Below are 26,590 nucleotides of genomic sequence, written 5' to 3'. Positions count from 1 at the left end.
CTTTGTCACGGCAGCCCCGGTAAACTAATACCATCTCCAGTGCTATAATTTCAGACCCGTGTTAGCCCTAGAAGGAGGAACTAGGCCTTGACACGGAAGGCTTTCCAAAGCTGTTCACATCACACCCATAACACAGCCTGGTTTGGCAGCCGGATTTAACAAGCCCGGGCCTGGGACATGTCTCACGGATGCCTCAGGATGTTTCTTCCTTCAGAGTGTCATTCACGTCCTTCTGCTCAGGAACGAATCTGAGGACAAGCAACATTTTGGTGAGGCTCCGGCCTCTTCCAGCTGCCTTGGCTGGGAGGACCTGTGGGATGCACTGGGAAGGACTGGGGGAGAGGTGAGAACAGCAGGGGTGAGGATGAGGGAGGAGAGAAAGAAGCACCCTCTCAGTCATGGAACCAGATTTCTTTCAATAGGTGTGGGGGAGGAAGGCACTTTATGAGGTCTAGAAACATAGAGGGAAAGGCAGGAAAGGAATGGTGTATGGTGAGTTCAGGACTAAGGGATCCAGAGGTGGTACAAGTGTCCCAGCCTCTTCTGCCTCTTGATTAAGTCAGGAGGCTAATTTCCTCCTAGCTCATTGCAGCTGTCAACCTTGATCATTTCCTTCCCTCGGTCTCTATGTATGACAAGTTCATTGTGTCACTGAAAAAATATTTACTGAGCATGAGCCCTGTACTGACATGTAGCAGTGGTGCAGACAGCCCCTGTCTTCACGCTGCTCCAGTCTGGGTGGGCAGGAGGAGCACTGAGCAAGCGCCATGGGGTGTGCTGAGTGTTTCACAGTGCAGACAGCACTGCAGGAGCACTCGCACAGAAAGAATACTGGATCTGAAGGCCTCAGTGAGGAAGTTGAGACCTGAGAGATGAAGGGGGTTAGGGTGGGAGGAGAGAGTTCCAGGCAAAGAGAACTATGCTGTGAAAACCATAAAGTAATTCAAGTGTCGGTGCATGACACTGAAGAAGCCCAGGGGCTGGACTGTGTAGTGACCAGGACGGTGGCCAGGGCCTGAGGCAGCAGGCGGGACCCTGCTGGGAAGAGCTTTCTAGGAAAAGGTAAGGATTTTAGACTCTCCCCGAAGGCCAATGGGAAACTATGGAAGGATTTAAGCGGTGTGACTGGATCTACCCTGTTTGTTGGGTAGATGGTGGATTAATTGTAGAGCAAGCTGCAGCAGTAGTTCAGGCAAGAAATGATGGTGGCTTGGAGGAGGGTAGCTTCTGTGGGGACTGAGAGAAGTGACAGAGAACCTCTGGAACATTCTAAAGGATCTGATAGGGAGTGAAGGAGAGGGGAGAGCTAAGTGTGACACTCAGATTTCTTGGGAGACTGTGAAGAGCTGGAAGACAAGAGGGTCTAGACATCACTCTACAAGGTCTGTCAAGGGGAAACAGGATTTTTTTTTTTTTTAATACGAATATCGGGGCACCAGGGTGGCTCAGTCGGTTAAGCGTCTGACTTTGGCTCAGGTCATGATCTCATGGTCTTGGGATTGAGCCCCAAGTTGGGCTCTGCCCAGTCTGCTTCTCCCTTTCCCTCTGCCCCTCCCTCCCACTCATGAGCAATGCTCTCTCTCTCCCTCTCAAATAAATAAATAAAATCTTTAAAAATAGGAGTAGGGAGAAGGATTAATAATATCTGGAAACACTATTGGGGTGCCAATACAATGGCGCATTGTATTATTGTTCACGATATTTGCTGTCTCTCCTGAAGGATGCCCAGTTATCAGGCTTGGCCATATGACTTACTTTAGCCAATGAAATATGAACACAAATGACGTGCATCTTTTCTGAGTGGAAGCTTCAAGAGCTAGCTCATGGTGGTCCATGTGTCTTTTCTCTCTGCCAGGGTATTGCAATGTTTCGGAGGCTCCTGTGAATGAAGAGACTGGGTCCATGCACGAAGGTGTGGAGCAGAGCCCAGCCACCCCATGTTGGACAAGGGGACATGGGTGAGTCTCTACCTTTGTATGTGTGAACCACTGGGGTTTGGGCTCATTTGTTTCTGTGGTATATGCTGACCACCCCTCTCCTCTTCTAGACCTTGAGCTGTTTGGTGAGTTGGGGGAGTGGAGAGCCTTCAGTTAGGACTGTGGGGATATCTCCAGGGAAGGAGCTGGTTTTAGTTAGGGTAACAGTCGGAGAGAATATTCAGGGAGTGGTTTGCAGGGGTCAGGGTGGAAGAGTTTGGGAAGGATGAAGGAGGGAGGAGACAGGTAGAGCAAAAGACAACACAGAGAACAACAGAGATGAGAGAAGGAACCCGGGATGATGAGAGGGGCCTGTATTGGGGGGGATTCCCAAGGAAAGCAAAGATAGGAACCATGATGAATTTGGTTATGACATCCTGGGAGGGCGTTGGGTTCTGAGGCTCAGAAGCACATAGTACTATGAAAACAGCCCCTCAGTAACCCCCCCTCCCCACCGTCCCATGATGAGACTCATCTAGCCTGAGTTGTTCATCAGTCAACCCTGAATGTCAGCTATCTGTGGGATGAATGAATTAATGAAACTTACAGATCCGTGGTCAAATCTCTTCCATCAGCAAAGGGTGCCTCTCAGCAGTCTGTAGACCAAGGTTGACCAAGGGCAAGTTACCCAACCTCTCTGACCTTGGTTTCCTTAGCTCTAAAATGGGATAATAATAGTTCTCTAACTCATGGGGCTGTTCTCAGAACTAAATGAGATGCTGGACAGCCATCCACATTTTTGGCAATTGTTTTGTCCTAATTTTCGTAATGACATCTGTGCTGGTGCCCAGTGCAGACAAATATGTCACTCCTCTCTACTAGAATGCCACCCATCCCCCCCAACCTTTCTGCCCAGCCTTAGCAGAGAGGAAAAGCGACTTGTCCAAAGACCCTCTAGGCAGATTGAAGACCCAACCCAGGGCTTTCCTTACTATACTTGAACAAATCACCACAATCTTAGAGGCTTACAACAACACAAATTTATCATCTTTTAGTTCGAGAAGTCAGAAATCTGAAATGCGTCTCCCTGGGCTAAAACACAGGGCTGCATCCCTTCTGGAAACTTGAGGGAATAGAAATCCATTTCCTTGCCTTTTCTAGCTTCTGTATTCCTTGGCTCGTGGTCCCTTCCTCCATCCTCGGAGCTAGCAATGGCAGCGCCTCCACACCCCCTTCTGAACCTTGTGCCTCCCTCTTTCACTTATAAGGACCCTGGTGATTACATTGGGTCCACTTGGATAATCCAGGATAATCTTCTCAACTGAAAATCCTTAATCCTTCATCACATCTGCAAGGTTCCTTTTGCCAGGAAAGATAATCCATTGCCAGGTTCCAGGGATTAGGACATGGGCATTTTTGGGGGGCCATGATTTTGACTACCACAGAGGGCAAGTTGGAAATTGGCTCTCAGGCCTCAGAGACTCTTTACATCCCTCCCAGTCTCCCCAGCTATGTGCTGATCTCATCTTTCTTTCCCTCTTTTCCCCATTTATTTCTGGCCCTACAGTTCATTTTTCTAAAAAAAGATTTTATTTATTTATTTGAGAGAAAGAGCACAAGCCGGGAAGAAGCAGAGACAGAATCTCAAGCAGACTCTGCACTGAGCGCGGGACCCAATGCAGGGCTTGATCCCACAACCCATGAGATCATGACCTGAGCTAAAACCAAGAGCCGGATGTTCATCCCACTGAGCCACCTAGGCGCCCCTACAGCTCATTTTAAAACAGATACATCAGCTAGAGGCATTTGCTCCAAATCCCCTAATCCTTATGAATGGTGGTCCAGATCAAGGTCCCCTTTGATTCCCAAATGAGCTTGATCAGACATGGTCTCTGGGTGGACCCTAGTCTAGAAGAGCACAGTCCAAGAGAAATTGAATGTGAGCCACCACAATGTAAGTCACATATGTGATTTCAAAATTTCTAGGAGTCTCATAAAAAAAGGTAAAAAGAAATAAATAGAATTAATGTTATTTTATTTATTTATATATATTTATTTATTTTTAAAGATTTTTATTTATTTATTTGACAGAGAGAGACACAGTGAGAGAGGGAACACAAGCAGGGGGAGTGGGAGAGGGAGAAGCAGGCTTCCCGCCGAGCAGGGAGCCCAATGGGGGGCTCGATCCCAGGACCCTGGGATCATGACCTGAGCCGAAGGCAGACGCCTAACGACTGAGCCACCCAGGAGCCCTGGAATTAATTTTAATAATATACTTTTTATTTAAGCAGATATAATGGAAACACCATTTCAGATGCCTCCAATATAAAAATTAGTAATGAGATAGTTTATATTAAGCCTTTGAAATCTGTTGTGTATTTTATACTTTAGCACATCTCTGTTCAGACTGGCCAACTGTGCTGGTGGCTACCATGTTGGATGGTAATGGGCCTAGAACAAAAGCTCTGCAAGGGCCCCCAGGGCCTAGCTCAATCCCTGGCACACTAGGCCTTCAGATCTGTTAAATGCAGGGATTGAAGGCTTAGGTTCTTTTCCATAGCCCTGGACAGCTGACCCAGGGAAGGAAGGAAGCCTAAAGAGGAGGGTCCCTTGTATCTAATTTGCATAATCCCTCCTAGGCATTTACTCTTCCAGCAGTTTCTCTCTGCTGGTTCACACTGGGTCTACTCTTTTTTTTTTTTTTAAAGATTTTATTTATTTATTTGACAGAGAGATAGCGAGAGCAGGAACACAAGCAGGGGGACTGGGAGAGGAAGAAGCAGGCTTCCCACCCAGCAGGGAGCCCGATGTGGGGCTTGATCCCAGGACCCTGGGATCATGACCTGAGCCGAAGGCAGATGCTTAACGACTGAGCCACCCAGGCGCCCCACACGGGTCTACTCTTACCTGGACAACCTTGAAAAATGCACTGTTGAGCTGTGCTCAGGGCTTGGTCCTTGGAAGGTAAAGGACAGAAAGGAGCCAATTCCCTGGGGACCTCTGGGGGCGGGTGGGTCAAGAAGAATGTCCCCAAACCTGTATTACCCAAGGCCCTTGTGATCTGGTCCTGGTCCCTACTCACCTCCTGCCTTATCACCTCGTTAGGGACTGAACCGTGTCCGCCCCTTCCCCTCAAATCTGTGTGGATGTCCTAACCTCCAATGTGACTGAATTTGGAGATGGGGCCTTTAGGGAGGTCATTAAGGTTAAATGAGGCCGTAAGAGTAGAGCCCTAATCCCATGGGACTGCTGTCCTTGTAAGAAGAGGAAGAGACACCCAGGATGCACACACACCCAGAAAAGGCCATGTGAGGACACAGGGAAGCCATCTTTGAGCTGAGGAGAGAGGCCTGAAGAGAAACCAGCCCCTCTGACGTCTTGATCTTGGACTTCTAGCCTCTAGAACTGTGGGGACAGTAAATGTCTGTTGTCTGAGCCCCCCGGTCTGTGGTGTTCTGTTGTGGCAACAGCAACAGTCAACTAATACAAGCTCTGGCCCTACACACCTGTCCTTCAGCAAGTTAAACACAGAATTGCCACTTCACTCAGCAGTGCCATTGTGAAGTAAACGCCCAAGAGAACTGAACAGACGTTCACACAAAAACCTGTACACAAACATTCACAGCAGCATTATTTGTAGTGGTCAGAAAGTGGAAACGGGCGCCTGGGTGGCTCAGTCGGTTAAGCGTCCAATGCTTGATTTCGGCTCAGGTCATGATCTCAGGGTTGTGAGATCGAGCCCCACGTTGGGCTCCATGCTGGGCGTGGAACCTACTTGAGATTCTCTCTCTCCCTCTCCCTCTGGCCCTCCCACCCCTGCTCTCTCTCTCTCTCTCAAAAAAAAAAAAAAAAAAAGGTGAGAACAACCCAAATGTTCATCAACTGATGAATGGATAAACAGAATGTGGGATAAAATGAAATATTATTCAGCCACGGAAAGGGATGAGGTTCTGAGACATGCTATCATGTGGCTGAACCTTGACAGCATTATGCTTGCTGAACGAAATTAGACATAAAAGTACAAATACTGCTATCATTCTATTTACATGAAATGTCCGGAAGAGGCAGATCGGAAGAGACAGAAAGTGGATTCATGGCTGTCAGGGGCTGAGGGAAGAGAGGAGTGGGGAGTGACTGCTAATGGGGATGGGGTTTCTTTTGGGGGCGGTGAAAATCTTCTGGTCATGGGTGCAGCACATTGAGAATGTGCTGAAACCACTGACTTATACCTTGAAAATGCTGAATTTGATGGCATGCAAGGGACATCTCAGTTTTAAGAACCCCATGCTGCCATATTGGATTTCCTTCCACTCCTTGATTCTGCTGTCTCACTTCACCTCTGAAACTGCACCTGTAGTTCATTTTACTTAGAAAAAAAGGCTTCATCACCACTTCCTTTTTCCCCCCTACTGGTAAAATTCAAGCTCTACAGTGTCCAGGAAGAGAGAGCTTTGCGGGTGAGAGTTGTCATATTGTCTGCATTGACTTTAAGATACTTCCACACATTGTGAGGAGCAGAGCTGGGGTTGAGGATGGGCAGGGCAGGGCAGGGGGCTGGGGTGGGGGATTGTTGTCATTACAAACCCTATGTAGATACATTTATTTTATTTTATTCATTTTTATTATCATTTTTAAAGATTTTTTTTTTTAAAGATTTTATTTATTTATTTGACAGAGAGAGACACAGAGAGAGAGGGAACACAAGCAGGGGGAGTGGGAGAGGGAGAAGCAGGCTTCCCATGGAGCAGGGAGCCGATGTGGGGCTCGATCCCAGGACCCTGGGATCATGACCTGACCCGAAGGCAGACACTTAACGACTGAGCCACCCAGGTGCCCCTTAAAGATTTTATTTTTAAGTAATCTCCACACCCAACGTGGGGCTTGAACCCACAACCCCAAGATCAAGAGTCGCATGCTCTTCCGACTGAGCCAGCTGGGTGCCCCTATATTTTTAATTTAATTTAATTTAATTTAATTTAATTTATATTTTTTATTTTAAAAGAAAGAAGAGTGTTGCCAAGACGGTTATTAAAAATCTGAAAGAAAAAAAAAAAGACACCTGGGACAGAGTGATGGCTATGTGGATGTTCTGTTTGGATCTACACTGCACGTGGGATTATCATTTGAAAGATCCTAATCACAGGGCCACGCTCCAGAGGTGGCTACTGTGGGCATTTAATGATCTTTCTCTCCAGCAATACAGAGGGTCTTCGAATTAGTGTAACAGATGTTAGAACTGCTTTCACTTTAGCAAGATGAGCGATAGTCAAGAGGTAGACTGGGTAGACAACACTAAGGAGGCTCCAGTCCTGTGAGGCAAGGAGCCTCGGCTCTTGGCAAAGGCACCATAGCCTTGGAGTTTCCGGACCCTGCACCCCCTGGTCTGGGGGTTGCTGCCCCCTGATCGTGATGAGATTGGCTGACCTATGACTAGCAAACAGTTTCATCTGTTTCCAGGGAACCTTTCATACAACGAACGTGCCTCGCGTGGCAGAACCTGGGCCTCACCGATTGTACGGAGGAGGTTGTATGGCTGTTGTATTGTGGGTCTGCTAATCGGTGTTTATCTGGTGACAGCACTCGGACAAGCCTTGTTTTGAGGAGACACACTCCCTGGCAGTGAGTTGTGGGATGGAGACCTAGTGCTGTCAATGACTGGGTGACCGACATCTCTCATGACTCATGACTCTCAAGCTGGCTGTGAAGGATGGATTGTGCCCTTCTCCTCCCCTCCCCCTCTCCCCCCAACACAGCGCATGTGTTGAAGCCAAACCCCCAGTTCCTCAGCATGTGGAAGAGAGGTCTTTACAGAGGTATCAAGTTAGATTGAGGTCATTAGGGTAGCCCCAACCCAGTAGGGCTGGTGTCCTTATAAGGAGAGGAGATTTGGACGCAGGTACGCATAGCGGGAAGACGATGTGAAGAGGCAGAAGATTCTGGAACAGATCCTTCCCTCTCAGCCCTCAGAAGGAACCAGCCCTCCTGGCACCTTGATTTTGGACTTGTAGCTTCCAGAACTGTGAGGCAATACGTTTCTGTTGTGTAAGCCTCCCGGTCTGTTGTCCTTTGTGACAGCGGCCCCAGCAAACTAATGAGATAAACTGGCTCAGGTGCGTTTGTAGCCAGGTGACATCCGCCAGCTGTGATCCCTGGGTCAGTGACCCTCCCGTCACCCAAGAACCGCTCTTTTTCCTTAGTCCCTGTCCTCACCAGGGTGGTGCTGGAGCAGGGTCTGACAGCAGGCTTCTTTTATTACAAAGGCACTGTGACCTCTGTCACTACCAGGTCTCTGAGAGTTCAGGGCCACCCCCAAAGGCACGAGCCGAGCCACGGCCACCCTGTGGTACCTGCTGTCCTGCGGGGGCAGGGCCCTACCCTCATGCAACCTTGCAGCCGCCTGCTTGGGGACACGGATGCAGGAAGCACTGCAACCAGCAGGCCCTGGGCAGTTGGCTGGAAACCCAGAGGGGTGACCCTGCCTTGCTGCTCCTTTGAGCCGCGTTTGCCGTGATGAAACCCGAGGCCAGCACTTAACCCCGCTTAATTAGCTCTTTCCCATGAGGTGTGACCCCAAGGCCCAGGAAAGTTGCTCTGGTTTTTCAAATGACTTCACAGCAAGAGTCAGAGAGATGGAGAGTGGTATGGCTGAGCAGCTCTTATCTGGGTCCTTCTTTTGGAGAACACTTTTTTTTTTTTTTTTCTGGGGGAGACACAAGAAGCAGCCGAGCTAGCCGGTCAGCAGGGTGCATTTGGCGGGGTAGACAGAGCTGCCCCAGGAAAGCTAGGAGACAGAAGGAATCTGAAGTGAGGGACTTTACTGAGCAAGAGCTTGCTGTTTGCCAGATCACTGTTCATCACTGAGCGTATTACTGCTTTTAGTTCTTTTTTCTTTTTTTAAGATTTTATTTATTTATTTGACAGAGGGAGAGAGATAGCGAGAGCAGTAACACAAGCAGGGGGAGTGGGAGAGGGAGAAGCAGGCTTCCTGCTGAGCAGGGAGCCTGATTCGGGGCTCAATCCCAGGACCCTGGGATCATGACCTGAGCCGAAGGCAGACGCTTAACAACTGAGCCACCCAGGCGCCCCACTGCTTTTAGTTCTTAAAACTATGAAGTGAGTACCACTGACTGACCACATTTCCAAGAAAATAGCTCCAACAGTGAACATTTAAATTCTCTCTAAAGTCTCAAGCCCTGGGGCGCCTGGGTGGCTCAGTCAGTTAAGCCTCTGCCTTCGGCTCAGGTCATGACCCCAGGGTCCTGGGATCGAGTCCCGCATCGGGCTCCCTGCTCCGCGGGGAGTCTGCTTCTCCCTCTGCCTCTTCCCCACTGCTTGTGCTCTCTCTCTCTCTCTCAAATAAATAAAATCTTAAAAAAAAAAAAAGTCTCAAGCCCTATGCTCTGGACCTAATACACATCACCTCATGAATTCTCACTGGGATGGATGAGGTAGGAGCCATCATTACCCTCCCTGTTCTGTGGGAAAGGCAAGCAGGCCCTGGGCAATTGGGTCGTTTGCACAAGGCCACAGTTTGGGCAGCAGCTGAGCAGGGCGGTCTGGCTCCGGAGCACCCACTCATACCCACTGCACTCCACCTTCCAGTCAGCTGAGACTCACGTAACCATAAACTTGCTTGAGGTGAAATAATCATCATTTGGGGCTGCCTTGGAACTCAGTCTTATCAAAAGTGCTGTTGCATGCACTCAACAAATGTTTGACGAGCGTCCACCCTAAGAAAAGATATTGTGTCCCCTCGGGGCGCCTGGGTGGCTCAGTCGGTTAAGCGGCTGCCTTTGGCTCAGGTCATGATCCTGGGGTCCTGGGATCGACCCCACGTCCAGCTCCCTGCTCAGTGGAGAGCCTGCTTCTCCCTCTCCCTCTGCCTGCCTCTCTGCGTACTTGTGCTCTCTCTCTCTCTCTGTCAAATAAATAAATAAAATCTTAAAAGAAAAAAAAGATATTGTGTCCCCCCGAGGAAAGATAATGTGCAGTCAGAAGACCAAAACCCACAGTTACTGCCCAAAAGGAGGATCGGCATAGTGGAAAGACAGTCATGCAGTTATAATCCCACTCAGAGGACGAAGGTGCTGAATCCTGTGGGATCCTATAAGGATCCTCGAGTTTGCCTTCAAAGTCCTCACAAATGAATTTATAATGGAGAAAAACCAAACAAGACTGGTCAGAAATCACTTGTTTAAAAAAAAAAAAAAAAAAGGATTGCTGTAGAAAGAGAGAAGAAAAACAAAATCACTCTTAACCACATAACCATACAAGGAGCCTAATTAATAGCCTTTGAGTTTAAGAACAAGCTTAGTAGGGGCACCTGGCTGGCTCAGTGGGAAAAGCGTGCAACTCTTGATCTTGGGGTTGTGAGTTCGAGCCCCATGTTGGGTGTAGAGATTACTAAAAAAGAAACAACAAGCTTAGCAAACTACTGTTGAATCTTTCATATCATCAGATATGATTTTATAAACCATCTCAAATTTTCAAACCAACCATTGCTTTTTATCTAAAAGTGTTCGGGGCCTTAAAAAGAATTCAGGTATAAATATCTTTAACAGGAAAGAAAAACTAGCAAGTTTCATTAGCACTGAGAGTCTTCTCATTTTTTTTCTCCTTGGGTGTTAGAAGCTCAAGAACAGTAAATACTGTGGAATTCAAAAATACATTTGCTTTGAGATTTTCTCTGACCTTCAAATCCAGCTAATGCTTTATCGATTGAAAACTAATTTCCATTCTTAAAGGGGGAAGCACATCTTCCAATCTGATGTTTTGCTCTATAAAGGGGGTTTATGTGTTTTTCACCCAGATGCAGGAATAGTCTATTCAAAGCATAGCACTTTGGAAATATGATTCTCTTTAGGAAATGAAGATTTATATATTTCTGGAACATAAAGTTCAGGAAAGGGGACGAGGCTAGGCTATAACCGCAAATAACTTCGGTTTTTGTTTTGGTTTGTTTTGATTTTTTTTTTTAATTTATTTTATTTTTTTTTATTTATTTATGAGAGAGAGAATGAGAGAGAGCACGAGAGGGAGGAGGGTCAGAGGGAGAAGCAGACTCCCTGCTGAGCAGGGAACCCGATGTGGGACTCGATCCCGGGACTCCAGGATCATGACCTGAGCCGAAGGCAGTCGCTTAACCAACTGAGCCACCCAGGCGCCCCTTGATTTTTTTTTTTTTTAAATAACTTTGAAGAGCCTTTTATGCTGCATTAAAAAGCTGGAATTCAGGGGTGCCTGGGTGGCTCAGTCCATTAGGCATCCAACTCTTGGTTTTGGCTGGGGTCATGATCTCAGGGTCGTGAGATCGAGCTCTGCGTCGGGCTCCACGCGCTCAGCAGGGAATCTGCTTGAGATTCTTTCCCGCTCCATCTGCTCCTTCCCCCGTGCTCTCTCTCTAAAATAAATAAATAAAATCTTAAAAAAAAAAAAAAGCTGGAATTCCACTGTGATTGGCTGGTAGGCAGTGAAAAGGAAAAGTTCTGTTACCCTGCCTACTCACGGCCCTACTCTCAGCACTGGTCACCAAATATGTGGGGGATTTTCCCGCAGCTGGAAGTTCTCCAGTTCTCTGGGGACACTGACTGGATGTCTTATAATTCATTTTTTTTTAAAGATTTTATTTATTTATTTGACAGAGAGAGACACAGCGAGAGAGGGAACACAAGCAGGGGGAGTGGGAGAGAGAGAAGCAGGCTTCCTGTGGAGCAGGGAGCCCGACACGGGGCTTGATCCCAGGACCCTGGAATCATGACCTGAGCCGAAGGCAGACGCTTAATGACTGAGCCACCCAGGCGCCCCTGGATGTCTTATAATTCAATCCAATTCTGACTCTATCTGTCTGGAGTTAGCATGAGACCTCACAGGTTCAGGGCTCAGTCCCACAAGGCAGGCCCCCCCCCAGATGCCAATCGCCAGTACTGGGTCCGCAGGGTACCTGCAACTTCTGTCTGACTTGGCTACAAATTGTGGTTTCTGTGACCCCCTCCTTGGAGGACCATAATTCGCTAGAACAGCTCACAGAACTCAGGAAAACAGTTTACTTACAGGATTACTGGTTTATGATAAAGGATACAACTCAGGGACAGCCACATGGAAGGGATGCATAGGGCAGGGGCTGGGGAGAGGGATGTGGAACCGCCATGCTCTCTCCAGGTGCACCACCCTCCCAGCATCTCCATGTGTTCACCAGCCCAGAAGCTCTGAGTGAGGCTCATTACTTAGACATGACTTCTTAAATCCTTGGCCTTTGGGGGGCACCTGGGTGGCACAATCAGTTAAGCATCCCACTCTTGGTTTTGGCTCAGGTCGTGATCTCAGGGTCATGAGATCGAGCCCCTCAGTGGGGTCCTTGCTCAGCTTGGAGTCTGATTAAGACTCTCTCTCCCGGGCGCCTGGGTGGCTCAGTTGGTTAAGCGACTGCCTTCGGCTCAGGTCATGATCCTGGAGTCCCGGGATCGAGTCCCGCATCGGGCTCCCTGCTCAGCGGGGAGTCTGCTTCTCCCTCTGACCCTCACCCCTCTCATGCTCTCTCTCTCATTCTCTCTCTCAAATAAATAAATAAAATCTTAAAAAAAAAAAAAAGACTCTCTCTCCCTCTGCCCCTGCCCCCCTGCTCTCTCTCTCTCAAATAAATAAATAAATCTTTAAATCATTGGCTTTGGGGATTAACTCAACCTCTAGCTTCTCTTCCCTTCTTGGAGGTGAGTGGGGGTGAGGCTGAAAGTTCTTGGAAGTTGGTTCTCTAGGAAACAGCACCATCCTAGGGGCTTTCTAAAAGTCGCTGCATTAACCTAAACGCAGGTGTGGTTGAAAGGGGCTTGTTTTGGGGTGCCTGGGTGGCTCAGTCGTTAAGCGTCTGCCTTCAGCTCAAGTCATGATCTCAGGGTCCTGGAATCGAGCCCCGCATGAGGCTCCCTGCTCTGCAGGAAGCCTGCTTCTCCCTCTCCCTCTTCCCCTGCTTGTGTTCCCTCTCTCGCGGTGTCTCTCTCTGTCGAATAAATAAATAAAATCTTAAAAAAAAAAAGAAAAAAAAGAAAGGGGCTTGTTTTGAATAACCAAAGACATTCCTTCCATTTTATCACTCTTACCACTTAAGGAAATCCAAGGGTTTCAGGGACTCTGTGTCAGGAAGGGGGACAAAGACCCAACATATGTTTTTCACTCTAAATCACAAAGTCACGGGCAGCTATTGAAAGGTTTTTGGCAAGAGTCTGAAACGATCGGTTTTACCTATGTCTAAAGTGCACTCGATGGGGCCCCGGGGATGGACTGCAGAGGACCCGGAAGACCATGAGGAGTCGGTATCAATGATGAAGCTATTCCCTCTGAGCTCCAAACCCACCCTCCTCTGCTCTGCGTTGTGATGCGGAGCTGGGAAAACACATTTCTGCTTTGCCAGATGGTTCTCTGTGAGATCCTGGCAATAGGGTTTGCTAGACTGCTGAAGTCGGATGATTAACTCCTTCTGCTTGGCCCAGGACTTTTCCCTGCTTTAGCACTCAAAGTTCTGCCTCCCAGGAACCCCTTCCCGGGGACCAGCAAGCAGGGTCAGCAGCCCCTGGGGAACTTGTGAGACATGCAGTTTCAGGCCCCCACCCCCCAGACCCATCAGAGACTGGGGCTCAGGCCCAGCAGTCTGTGTTTTAACAAGCGGCTCCTCCAGGCTATTCTGCTGAAGTTTTAAGAACCACTGTCCTCTTGGTACCTTCTCAGTTGCCTAGATAACAACTTTATACCAAGTTGGCAATTCCTTATGAAGTATTCCATGTGTTAAAGTCTTTCTGTTAAGGGACGCCTGGGCGGCTCAGTTGGTTAAGCATCTGCCTTTGGCTCAGGTCATGATCTCAGGGTCCTGGGATCGAGCCCCGCATCGGGCTGGCTCCCTGCTCAGCCTCGGGCCTGCTTTTTCCTCTGCCCCTCCCCTTCTTGTGCTTTCTCTGTCTCTCTCAAACAAATAAAATCTTTTTTTTTAAAAAGTAATCTCTACACCCAACATGGGGTTTGAACTCAAAACCCCGAAGTCAAGAGTCTCATGCTCCACTGACTGAGCCAGCGAGGTGCCCCTCAGTGTAGTTTTTAATTCATGGTTTTAAAAAATTATGAGTGAGGTAGACCATATTTTTATATTCGTAGGGGACATTGGCATTTCCTTATAGGGTGAGCTTTCCGCTCATATATCCTGCCCACTCTCAAAAGGATTCTTGGTCTTTTTCCCCTCATTAAAAAAAAAAATTATTTAATTAATTAATTTATTTGAGAGAGAGAGATAGCGAGAGAGAGCACGAGCTGGGGTAGGGAGAGGGAGAAGCAGGCTCCTTGCTGAGCAGGGAGCCCGATGTGGGGCTTGATCCCAGGACCTGGGATCATGACCTGAGCTGAAGGCGGAAGCTTAATGGACTGAGCCACCCAGGTGCCCCTCCCCTCAATTTTTAGATGCTTTTTTGTATTTTAGGGATCTGAACCCTTTGTGATACAAGTTATAAATATTTTTCTCATTTTGTCATCTGTACTTTTTAGTTTGTGTAGGGTGGGTTTAACTTTTGAAGTTGCAAAATGTTTTCATTTTTGTTTGGCCATTTAACAAGATTCTCTTTTCTTGCTTCTTTTGACAAATTTTTGGAAATTCTGAGGAATAGTTTGGAAAATTTACCCAGCTCCTGCATCATTGGGAGACTCAGCTGTGTTTTCTCATATTATTTGAGGGTTGTATTCTTTCACTTAGATCTTTGATACACTTTGAATTTAATGTGATATCCAGTGCAAGGAGTGGATTGTAGCTTTTCCTCTTGGTTGTCTAGTTGCTTCAACACTACTAAGTTAAAAAACTTCCCCCCCAAAATAAACAAACAAAAAAACCAAACTTCCCCAAAGTCCCTTCCTGAATTAAAAATTGTTATAGTGTTATATGCATTTACATAAGCAATTGGTTCTATTTCTGGATTTTATAATTTTCCCCTTGATCTATATGCTTATTCACCCACTAACAATACATTGTTTTATATTGGTTTTAATATCTGCTAGAGCTACTCCTTGGGTTTTTCCTTCTCCTCCTTCCTCTTTTTCAGTACCCCCCCCAATCTCTGCATGTTGTACTTCCAAATGAACCTCATAATCAAGTTGTTTGGGTCCAGGAAGAAACCCTGATGACATTTTTATTAGGATTGTGATACATTTGTAAACTAAGTCAGGGGCAATTGACCTGTTTAGAATGTTGGCCGCCGCTCCGTTTCCATCTTGGAGTCCGGGCGCCATCTGGTGGCCACTGTGCACAAAAGCAGTATTTTCTCTTAAAGAGCCACTCAAAGCAATAAACATTTATTATCACACACACTTTCTGTGGATCAGGTATTGGGGAGGCTTCGATGAATAGTTCTGACTCGGAGCCCTGACAGTGAAGACATTTTCCGGGGCTGCAGTCATCAAAGGCTCGCCTGGGGCTGGGGGATGTTGGTAGAAGGTCTCAGGTCTTCAGCGCATAGCCTTCTCCATAGCGTGCATCTGGCCTCCCCCAAAGCAGGTGGACCCAGAGAGAGTGAGGCGGAAGCTACAATGCGAGATGATTTTAGATTTGGAGGAAAGTTGCAGATCGTACGGGGAGCTCCCCTGTGTCTCCTCACCTGATGTTACCATTATAGTACAATGATCAAAACCAGGCGATTAGCATCAGCACCATATAATTAACTAAACTACCCACCTGATTTGAGTTTTAACAATCTTTCTACTGATGTCCTTTTTCTGTTCCAGGATCAAACCCAGTATTCCGCACTGCATTTATTTGTCACATCTCCTTGGCCTCTTGTAGTCTGTGGTGGTTCCTCTCTATTTCCTTGCCTTTTATGACCTTGACACTTTTGAAGAGTACAGCCGTTGTGTAGAATGTCCCTCAAGTTGGATTTGTCTGCTGTTTTTCATGGTTGGATTGAATTAGGCATTTTTCCAAGAATACCCCAGGAATGATGTTGTGTGCTTCTCAGTGCGTTATATCTGGGGCTTCCTGGTGTCCAGGACCTGGTGATGTTGATCTTGACCACTTGGTTATAGTGCTGTCTGCTGCACTTCTCCACTATAAAGTTACTGTCTTTCCCTTTGTAATTAATAAGTAAATTAAGGGAGATACTTTGAGATTATACAAATATGGTTCCCTCAAACTTTTGCCTACTAATTTTAGCATCCATCAGTGGATCTTGTCTGCAAGTTATTACCAGGTTATGTGCCCAATAGAGATTTTTTGTGTCATTTTTTCCTTCTACATTTATGCATTTGAATTCTTTTGAGAGAAAGAGTTGTCCCTTCTCCCCATTTGCCTATTTACCAGATCCTTTCCTTAGATCAGTATGGACTCATGGATATTTGTTTTATTCTATGGATTAAAACCTGATATTGACTTTAATTTTTGATGGTCATCTGGATGTGAGATGTCACGCTATTGTGGTTTTAGTCAAAATCTTTCTTTTTTCTTCTTTCTTTAAAAACATTTTAAAAAATTCATTTGAGAGAGAGACAGAGAGAGCATGAGTGGGTGGAGGGGTGGAGGGAGAGGGAGAACCAGACTCCCCACTGAGCAGGGAGCCCAACTTGGGGCTCCATCCCAGGACCCTGGGATCATGACCTGAGCCGAAGGCAGATGCCCACCCAAATGAGCCACCCAGGCACCCCCACCCAGAACTTTTGTTGAAAAGATTTATCCTTTCCCTATTGAGTTGTTTTGTATCCTTGTCAAAAATAAATTGACCGTAGATGTATGGGTTTATTTCTGGACTCTTAATTCTATTGCATTTATCTATATTTATTCTTATGCCAAAATCACCCAGTCTTAATTATTATAGCTTTGTAGTCAAGTGGAATTAGAAAGTGTAAGCTCCCCAATATTGTTCTTTTTTTTTCAAGCTTATTTTAGCTATTCTGGATCCCTTGCATTTCCTTATGAATTTTTGGATAAGCCAGAATTTGGGTAGTATCAATAGATTTGGGTTGTATTGCCATTTAACAATAATAAGAGTCCTGATTCATGAACATGCGATGCCTATCCATTTATTTAATTCCCTTCAATGATGTTTTGTAGTTTTCAGTATAAAAGTCTTGCACTTCTTTTGTTAAATCTACACCTGTGTATTTGTATCTTTTTGATACTATTATATAAGTAGGATTGTTTTCTTAATTTCCTTTTTGGATTGTTCATTGCAAGTGTATAGAAATAAACTGATTTTTGCATCGTGATCTTGTATCCTATGCCTTTGCTGCACTGAGTTATTAGTTCTAATAGATTTTTGTGGACTTCTTGAGATTTTCCATATACAAGATCATGTTATCTGCAAATAGAAAGTTTTACTTCTTTCTTTTCAATATGATGCCTTTTATTTCTCTTTATTGCGTAATTTCGCTTGTTAGAACCTCCACTACAGTGTTGACTAGAAGTGGTGAGATAGAATATTGTTATTTTGGTTCCTGTCTTGATCTTCGTGAGAGAGCTTTTAGTCTTTTACTGTCAAGTATGATATTATTGTGTTTTTTTTCAAATCTTTTTCTGTATCTATTGAGATGATCATATGGTTTTAATTTCCTTGTTTTTTTAAATATGTATTTTTGAATATTTTCCTAGCATTTGCTTCAGGCCATACTTTCTTATTTCTTTGCATGTTTCATAATATTTTTTTTTGTTGGAAACTGGACATTCTGACTGTTATAATGGGCAACTCTGAAAATCATATGCTCCCTTCTTCCCAGGGTTTGTTTTTGTTGCTGTTTGTTCTAGTGATTATTTTAGTGATTTTTCTAACTTTTCTAAACGAATTCTGCAAAGTCTATGTCCTTTCTTGTGTGTGGGTACTGAAATCTCTGCTCAGTTATCTTATGGCTCAGTTAGTGATTGGACAGATTTCTCGAGATGCCTGGAGCCAGTTCCCCAGGTTTCGCTGAGGGACCTGTGTGTCTGTTGGGACATGCTTTCAGCACTTAGCCTGGCAGTTTAAAACTCTGCCTTTGCCTTCACTTTCTGCTTGTGGAGAGCCTCAAGGTCAGCACAGTGTGCAAGCATAGGTCTTTCCTTGGCATGCACACGACCTTGGGCCTATTCATAGCTCTATGCAGGTGCACGGCTTTCTAGATTCTCAGACTTTTGTCAAGAGATTTTCAAAGCTCTTATAGACATCTCATTCTCCAGCTCATCCTTTTAAGCTTTTTAGTTCATATATTGTTTGCCTGTACTGTTATTCCCCCCCCCCCTTGGGCCCTCATGGGGTTAAACAACTGCCTGGAGCTTTTTTGACAGATGTGACCACCTGTGATAAGGCTTTTTCCACTGAGAAAAGCTCTAAGTCAGGTCAGATACAGACAGCCTTGCAAATGGGGTCTTCCAAAGACCCACAGGTCAAATAATGACAACTCTTTGTGAATGTGGCTTTGAGAGAGCTTCAGCCCTGTGGTACTCCATCTGGTGACTGCTCGGCTGCTGGTTTCCATCTTGAATGAGAGCTGTTATCTTCCAAGGCTACTGTGGGGTTGGAGGGCAGGAGAATGGGACAAGGGTAAATTAAAATGCCACAGAGCTCACTGTTCTTATTGAGATTCTGCCATTTTCCTTGAATGAATGCTCTTCACATTGCTGCAAGCCTTTGATTAATTTCCAGAATCCCGAAAATGTTATCTTCTGTACTTTTTTTTTTTTTTTTTGGCAAGTTTTCTCTTTAATGTTATGGGGGAGAAAAAGATTTTGGTGGTCCTCACTCCACCATTCATGCTGATGCCACCCCTATAATTTTTCTTATGACATAGAAATATTGCTGGGCACCCTTGTCCCTCTCCAATATGATGAAAGTAGATTGAGAATATTGCATGCTTCCAGAAAAACATCGTGGTAGTCACCTGGACTGCTTGTAAGTAGTTTCTTCTTCACACCCTGTTAAGCATAGCCATACAACATGCTTTAGTTGATGAAATGTGAGAAGTGACAGCATTTAATTTTGTTCCTTCTCTTTCCCATTGCTGTACTGATCATGGAAACACATTTTGAGTTGAATCTCTATCAGACTGGGTCCTTTAGTGGCTAGAATAAGTATAGCTTTCTGTTGACCCATGTTGGACATGTAGTACGAGCAATAAATGTACTTGTATTATATGGTTTTGGGGCCATTTGTTACTGCAACATACCTGAGGTTATCCTGAATAGTATAAATGGTGAGAGCATACTTGTTTGTGAAGGTAAAAAGTATTTCTTTTTTTTAATAAAGATTTTATTTATTTATTTATTTATTTATTTATTTATTTATTTATGTAAAGATTTATTTATTTGACAGAGAGATAGAGAGAAAGCACAAGTAGGCAGAGAGGCAGGCAGAGGGAGAGGGAGAAGCAGACTCCCCGCTGAGCAGGGAGCCGGATGCAGGGCTCGATCCCAGGACCCCAGGACCATGACCTGAGCCGAAGGCAGCCGCTTAACTGACTGAGCCACCCAGGCACCCCGGTAAAAAGTATTTCTATGTTCTGTTTGCCTGGGGAGCCTATGTTAAAAGAATACAAAATAAGATATGATTATGAAATAAACCATAGTAAGAAATGATGGCCAGCAAAATACTTTAAATTCAATACGTTAAACAAGAAAGTTATAGAACCTAAATGAAATTAACTCTGTAAAATCATTTCAGAGGACATAAAACAAGATCTGAACAAATGAAAAACCAACCATGGGACATTAGAAATAGAGCCCAGAAAAGATGTGATTTTATGGGGTGCCTGGGTGACTCAGTTGTTAAGCATCTGCCTTCAGCTCAGGTCATGATCCCAGGGTCCTGGGATTGAGCCCCACATCGGGCTCCCTGCTCGGCGGGAAGCCTGCTTCTCCCTCTCCCCCTCCCCCTGCTTGTGTTCCCTCTTTCGCTGTGTCTCTCTCTGTCAAATAAATAAATAAAATCTTTAAAAAAAGATGTGATTTTATTACATGTAAAGGTGGTATTTGAGTTTGGCAGGAGGAGAATGGTTTATTTAAAAACTGGTGTTGGCGTAACTGGAAGAAAATAAAGTATGATCCCCTATCATGCCATACAGAAAACAAATTCCAAATGGATAAAATACTTAAGGATAAAAAAATCAACAAAAATCTTAGAAGAAAATTGAACAGACTTTATGTACAATTTCGTAATGGGCAGGATCCTTTAACTAAGATAAGGAATCTCAAGTCCATGTAATAAAATATTAATATATTGGGCAATATAAAAATCATATGGCAGGGGCGCCTATGTGGCTCAGTTAGTTAGGCGTCCAGCTCTTGATTTTGGCTCAGGTCATGATCTTGGGGTCGTGAGATCGAGCTCCGCATCAGGCTCCATGCTGGATGTGGAGCCTGCTTGGGATTCTCTCTCTCTCTGCCCCTCCCCCCAACTTGCTCTTGCTCTCTCTCTCTCTCTAAAAAAAAAATCATATGGCAGATGATGTCATAAACAAGACAATGGGCAAAATTATAGCATACAAGGCAGATGAAAGATAGTTATGCAAATAAAAGAACAATAATCAAATAGAAGATTGGGCAAAGGATATACACAGACAAATTAAAGAATTGAAAATCCAAGAAGCCAATAAACATGAAAAGATGTTTTGCCTTTAGTATCCAGGGAAATGGAACTTAAAGCAACAACGAAACATCATTGTATGACCATTCACTGGCAAAAGCAAAAATGACATAAAGCTAATGCTAATGGGAATGCTGGGAAAAAGATCCTTTCACATCTTGCTGGTGGCAATGTGTACCGTTACAGAAATTTTGGAAATCAATCTGGCGTTACATATTGAAATAAAAAATACACATACCAGGGGCGCCTGGCTGGCTCCGTTGGAGCATGTGACTTTTGATCTTGGTTTCATGAGTTCAAGCCCCATGTTGGGTGTAGAGATTAGTTAAAAATAAAATCTTAAAAAAAAAAAATCTTAAAGAAAATCTTAAAAACACACACACAGGGGCCCCTGGGTGGCTCAGTCAGTTGAGCATCCAGCTCTTGATTTTGGCTCGGGTCATGATCTCAGGGTCGTAAGATCAAGCCACCCATTGGGCACCATGCTCAGTGTGGAGTCTGCTTGGGATTGTCTCTCTCCCTCTCTGCCCCACTTGTGCTCTCTCTCAAATAAATAAATAAAATTTTAAAATACTCATACCCTTCAATCCAGAAATATTCTTTGAGTCTACTCTTTGGAAATAAAAGTATCACTACATAATGATGCACATGTGAGGTTTTCCTTATATTGGAGTTGGTAAAAGTAGGAAACTTACATCAGTCATGATTCCCACTAGTGAATGGTTGAAAAAATTGTGGTACATGAAGTTTATCTATCTACTATGTAGATGAATAAAAGAATGAGTTACATACAAGCCAAACTTGATATATAACCATTATGTAGTGTTGTGAGGATGTCAACATCAAGAGATAGATGTGTAAAACAAGGACAAAATGTGTGTGTGTGTGTGTGTGTGTGTGTGTGTGTGTATGGTGGGTATGTATAGAGATAATCAAGCACATGGTGGTAGAAAAATCCCAGCATAAGATATAAAGAACAGGACCTAGAATTATGCCTCTTATTTATACTTGTCACAGGTTATCACAGGTCTCTGAGGTGGAGGAGTTAGGTCTGATATAAGAAATTACGGGGGCACCTGGGTGGCTCAGTCGGTTAAGCATCTGACTCTTGGTTTCAGCTCAAGTCGTGATCTCAGGGTTGCAAGATCGAACCCCACGTTGAGTTCTTTGCTAGGAGGGGAGTCAGCTTGAGATTCTCTCTCCCTCTTCCTTTGCCCCCCCCCCCCCCCCGCCATGCTTGGGAATGAGCTCTCTGGCTCTCAAATAAAGAAATAAATCTTTAAAAAAGAAACTATGTATAGTCTTCATATTTAGTTACTTATGAATAGGCACAGTAAATTATTTAGTGGACTCATGACCAATATATCAGAAAATATTGCACAGTGAAAAAAATATAGCAAAGTAAAACGTTAGAGTTTTTTTGTTTTTTTTTTTTTAATAGAAGCATAACATACAGAAGAATGCAGTCTTGATAAATGCACAGCTTGATGAGTTTCTAAAGTGAACACACCCAGGTAACCATCACCCAGGCAAGGAATAGAATATTAACAGGATCTTGTGAATCCTCTCAGTGAATCATTGAATCTGGGGGTGGTGATCTTAGGGACCTCTGATACAGCTGGTGTCAGAATTGGGATTTGTTGTACCCCTGACTCACTGAAATTTGGCAGGAGTGGTTTTGGGAAAACGAAATGAAGATGAAGGGGTGCATATAATGAACCTTTGGTGCCTGTGTGATTGTGGAGTCATCCATGGTATGAAACAGTGCTGAGCTGTAGTCTCTTGAGAGAAGTAAAAGTTACTGATGGAATATGAAAATAATACAGTTGACTCTTGAACAACGGGGGCTTGAACTGAGCGTGTCCGCTTCCACGCAAATTTTTTCTATAAATACAGTACAGTGCTGTAAATGTCGTTTTTATCCTTATGATTTTCTTTCTTTTTTTTTTAATTTTTTAAATTTATTCATGAGAGACAGAGAGAGAGAGAGAGAGAGAGAGGCAGAGGGAGAAGCAGGCTCCCAAGGAGCAGGGAGCCCGATGTGGGACTCGATCCCAGGACCCTGGGATCATGACCTGAGCCGAAGGCAGACGCTTAACCATCTGAGCCACCCAGGCGCCCTCCTTATGATTTTCTTAATACCATTTTCTTTTCTCTAACTTACTTTATTGCATATATTATGTAATTTAGTATATAATACATAAAACATAAAATATGTCTTAATCAACTTTATGTTATCAGTAAGGCTTCTCGTCAACAGTAGGCTATTAGTAGTTAAATTTTGGGGGAGTCAATAGTTGTACACAAATTTTGACTGTGGGGGGGTGGGGGTCGGTGCCCCTGACCCCTGAGTTCTTCAAGGGTCACCTGTGGATCACCTCCAGGACACTTGGCTCACTGGATGCCCAGCTGCTTTCGGCATTACTGGCTTAAAGTGAGGGGGAGAAAACGCAGCCTGAGTGATGCTTCTAGTTTTTGTTTTCTCCTCCAGGAGGAGGGGAAAGGGCCCCCAAATCCCCTTTCTCCTTCCCCACTTGAATTCCAGCCAGGATTTCCCCCGGAAAGTTGTACTATTAACCTCGTAAATGCTAAATTTACTGCTAGAGGTTTGAGTAAATTTTCAATTTACTCAAAAAGGGGGGTGGGATATTTTATTTTATTTATTTATTTTTAAAGATTTTTTATTTATTTAACGGAGAGAGACACAGCGAGATAGGGAACACAAGCAGGGGGAGTGGGAGAGGGAGAAGCAGGCTTCCCGCGGAGCAGGGAGCCTGATGCCGGGCTCGATCCCAGGACCCTGGGACCATGACCCGAGCCGAAGGCAGACGCTTAACGACTGAGCCACTCAGGCGCCCCGTGGATGGGGGATATTTTAATTGCTTTGCATCTTGTTACTCTCGCATATGGATGTATGGTCAAAATATAAAATGTTAAATGCTTGGGGCGCCTGGGTGGTGAAGTCGGTTAAGCGTCAGACTCTTGGTTTTGGCTCGGGTCCTGATCTCAGGGTAGCGAGATGGAGCCCCGTGTGGGGCTCTGCCCTGAGCGTGGAGTCTGCTTAGGATTCTCTTTCCCTCTGCCCCTTCCCCCAAATCAATCGATCTATCTATCTATCTTTAAAAAATGTTAAATGCTTTTAATTTCATAAACGCTGGAGGGATCATCCTTATAGAAAAAGCTGCAAAGAAAAAGTGTTAGCGGGACATGATTTCCTTGCTTTTTGCCACTGGTGGGTGGCTTAGAATGAAATTTTTTTAGTATTGGAAACAGAACAAGTGTCCATAGCTGATGACTTTTTCCTATGATTTTTGTCTGTCGGAGTCTCAGGAAAAAAGGAGACAGCATAAAAAAGAAGGGCATTTTCCTGTTGAGAGATACTTTTGCAGTTGTAAGGAGCAGTGTTCAGTTTGCGGATGAGCTCTTCAAGCCCTATATCTGACAATCCTTAGAGGCTGAGGATTTCCTGGCCTGAGGTACACTGTTTGAGTGGATCAATCTGGACTCTAAGTGTGACAAGATAAAAAGGACGTTTACTTGTCCCTTGCGCTTGGAACATGGCTCTCTGGCCCTGCAGTGTCTTTGCTGAAAGAAAAATTTGCTGGCTTTTTAAAAATTCTGAATGAACAGATCCTAAATGCCTGGTCCTGATTCTAAGTGAAAACCTAATCTGAGCTGTGTTGAACTGGGAGATATAGGCTCAATAAATAGAACTCAGACTCTGGGGGCGCCTGGGTGGCTCAGTGGGTTAAGCACCTGCCTTCAGCTCAGGTCATGATCCCAGGTCCTGGGATCGAGCCCCGCATTGGGCTCCCTGCTCAGCAGGGAGTCTGCTTCTCCCTCTGCCTCTCCCCACTGCTCCCCCAGCTCCCTTTGCTCCCTCTACTCCCCCCACTCTCCCTGCTCCCCCTGCTTGTGTGCTCTCTCTCTCAAATAAATTAAAAAAAAATCTTAAAAAAAATAACTCAGACTCTGGGCCTGTCACAGATGTAGGCATCCCTTGGTGGGGTGTGACAACGTTGTGCATACTGGCTGGACCATCTGGGTCACCTACAGGTGCCCACAGGAAAGGGCTTATTCTCTGATAGGACAATCTAAAATTGAGCTCCTAGTCAGCTCTGTATTTCTGATGCAGACTAACTGCCCTCCTAACTTGTGATTCCTGTCCTAATGTTGCAGGTTGGAGGAGGACATCACCAGAACCGTGAACCCCTCCACCCACCCCTGACAGATCAGACTCTTGCCCGCTCTTTTGGGGGAAGGTCTCATTTCTCTTGACTCGTGTTCACCTTTTTGGATTAGTTTCAGTTTGCAGCCACGGACTGCTAGCCTGACTCTAGCTCCCTCCCCTTTCTCCCAGGACATGTACCTTCAGAAAGCAGCGTGATTTTATTCAATGCAGCTATCCCAGAAAGGGATCAATCCTTTGAGACTACTGACTGGGTAAGGGATCAGGATGAAAGGGGTAGGAGATTATGTAAGCTACTTTGAAATATTTGAAAATTCAGGATTCCACCCTGACCAATTTCTAAACATAATGCGTCTCAAGAAGGAAGCCACTTGAGTTTCCTTGTTGATTCTAGCGGTAGACTTTTGCCCCTGGGGTAAAGTCTGAGTTCTCAGTCTGTTTCTGAGTCTAGATTGGTAAATAACCCAAGGTAGAAAGTCACTATGGATGCTCAGGGGCAATTTGCTATGCCCCTAGAGAATTTCCAGATCCCACCAGCTGTCCTCAAGGACCTTCCCCCCAAGGATACTTTGTCTCCTACATACCTGGATACCATGGGAAATTCAACTCTGGTTTTCTGGGGGTTGGAGTATAGTTATTTAGCCTCCTACTTGGCCTAGTTTTGTAATTCAGCAAATGTCTTAAGTAGGATATCAATTTTTTGAAGCTCCTCAACTCTCCAGTTGACCCCTCCCATGCTCCCACAACTTCCAAAAGCTCTGCGGGTTTCACTGTGGCTCAGCCTGGATACACCATCTTTGGACCATACCGAGTTTGCAAATGACTCCGGAGAGACCTGAGGATCCTCAGCATTTGTCCAAAGGATTCTTCCTTCTCTGGGATTTTATCTCCTTAATCTTTGTTGCTTCCATGGCCCTCTGATAACCTTTGAAATATGGTTGTAGTAATTGATCTGGCTTTTCTAGTTGTTCTGAGTAGAAGCACTGGTTTGCTTCAGACAACTCCATCTTATCCAGACATGAAAGTCTTTTTCTGTTTTTCTGCGTAAGTCAACTTCATTGCAGTATAATCCACAGACAAGAAAATGCACCATTATAAGCGCATTGACCGTTACAAGGTCAATGAATTTTGCCAGATGTATACATCTATGTAACCATCACTATGGTCAAGATAGAAAACATTTCCACCATCCCAAAATGTTCTGTCATGTTCCTTTGTGGTCAATTACACCTCCTTCCCCAGCTATGGGCAACTAGGCAACCACTGACCTGCTTTCTGTCACTATAGATTAATTTTGACTTTTCTAGAATTTCATATAAATGGAATCATACAATATGTACTCTCTTGTCCCTGGTTGATTTGTTCAGCAAAATGGTTTTTTGAAATTTCTTGTAATTGTATCAGTTGTCCATTCTTGAGCAGAATTCCATTCAATCCTATCATTGTTCGTTGCTGAACAGTTCTACGAATATACCATAATTTGTTTATCTAGTCACTGAGTTGTTTCTAACTTTGGCTGCTATGAATAAAGCTGCTATGAACATCATGCATAAGTCTTTGTGTAGAAGTATTTTTCATTTCTCTCGGATAAATATGTAGAACTGAAGTTGTTGAGTCGTATGGTAAGTATATGTTGAGCTTTAAAAGAAACTGCTGAAACTGTCCTCCAAAGTGGGTGTTAACATTTCACATCTGCCAGCAATACAAGAGAGGTCCAGTGTTTCATGATCTTCAGTCTTCGATTTTAACAATTTGAGTACTTATATAGTGGTATCTTACTGTGGTTTTGTGTTTCCCTGATGTCTGATGATGTTGAACATATTTTCTTTTTTTTTTTAAGATTTTTATTTTTTTGTATTTATTTATTTGAGAGAGAGAGAGAGAGAGAGAGAGAGAGAGTATGAGTGGGGGGAGGGGCA

At 44.7% G+C, this 26,590-nt stretch overlaps 1 protein-coding gene across 2 annotated transcripts in view; it reads left to right on the top strand.

Moving 5' to 3' along the window:
* LOC116623190 (zinc finger protein 780A-like) overlaps positions 1–26,590 on the top strand; it is an 87,058-nt gene that overhangs the window by 9,214 nt on the left and 51,254 nt on the right. Inside the window, exons 1-2 of one of the 2 annotated variants that reach the window (XM_032390122.1) lie at positions 976–1,062; positions 1,856–1,958. In XM_032390122.1, the coding sequence (XP_032246013.1) occupies positions 1,886–1,958 (73 nt within the window). In that variant the 5' untranslated portion in view covers positions 976–1,062; positions 1,856–1,885. Of the gene's footprint in view, positions 1–975; positions 1,063–1,855; positions 1,959–26,590 lie in introns of those variants that run through there. The other variant, XM_032390121.1, reaches the window with a different exon arrangement.

The sequence above is a fragment of the Phoca vitulina genome, unplaced genomic scaffold (assembly GCF_004348235.1).
Source record: "Phoca vitulina isolate PV1807 unplaced genomic scaffold, GSC_HSeal_1.0 scaffold58, whole genome shotgun sequence".
Taxonomy (NCBI): Eukaryota; Metazoa; Chordata; class Mammalia; order Carnivora; family Phocidae; genus Phoca; species Phoca vitulina.
Note: the sequence above shows the minus strand (reverse complement) of the source record. Positions and strands in the feature narration are given on the sequence as shown.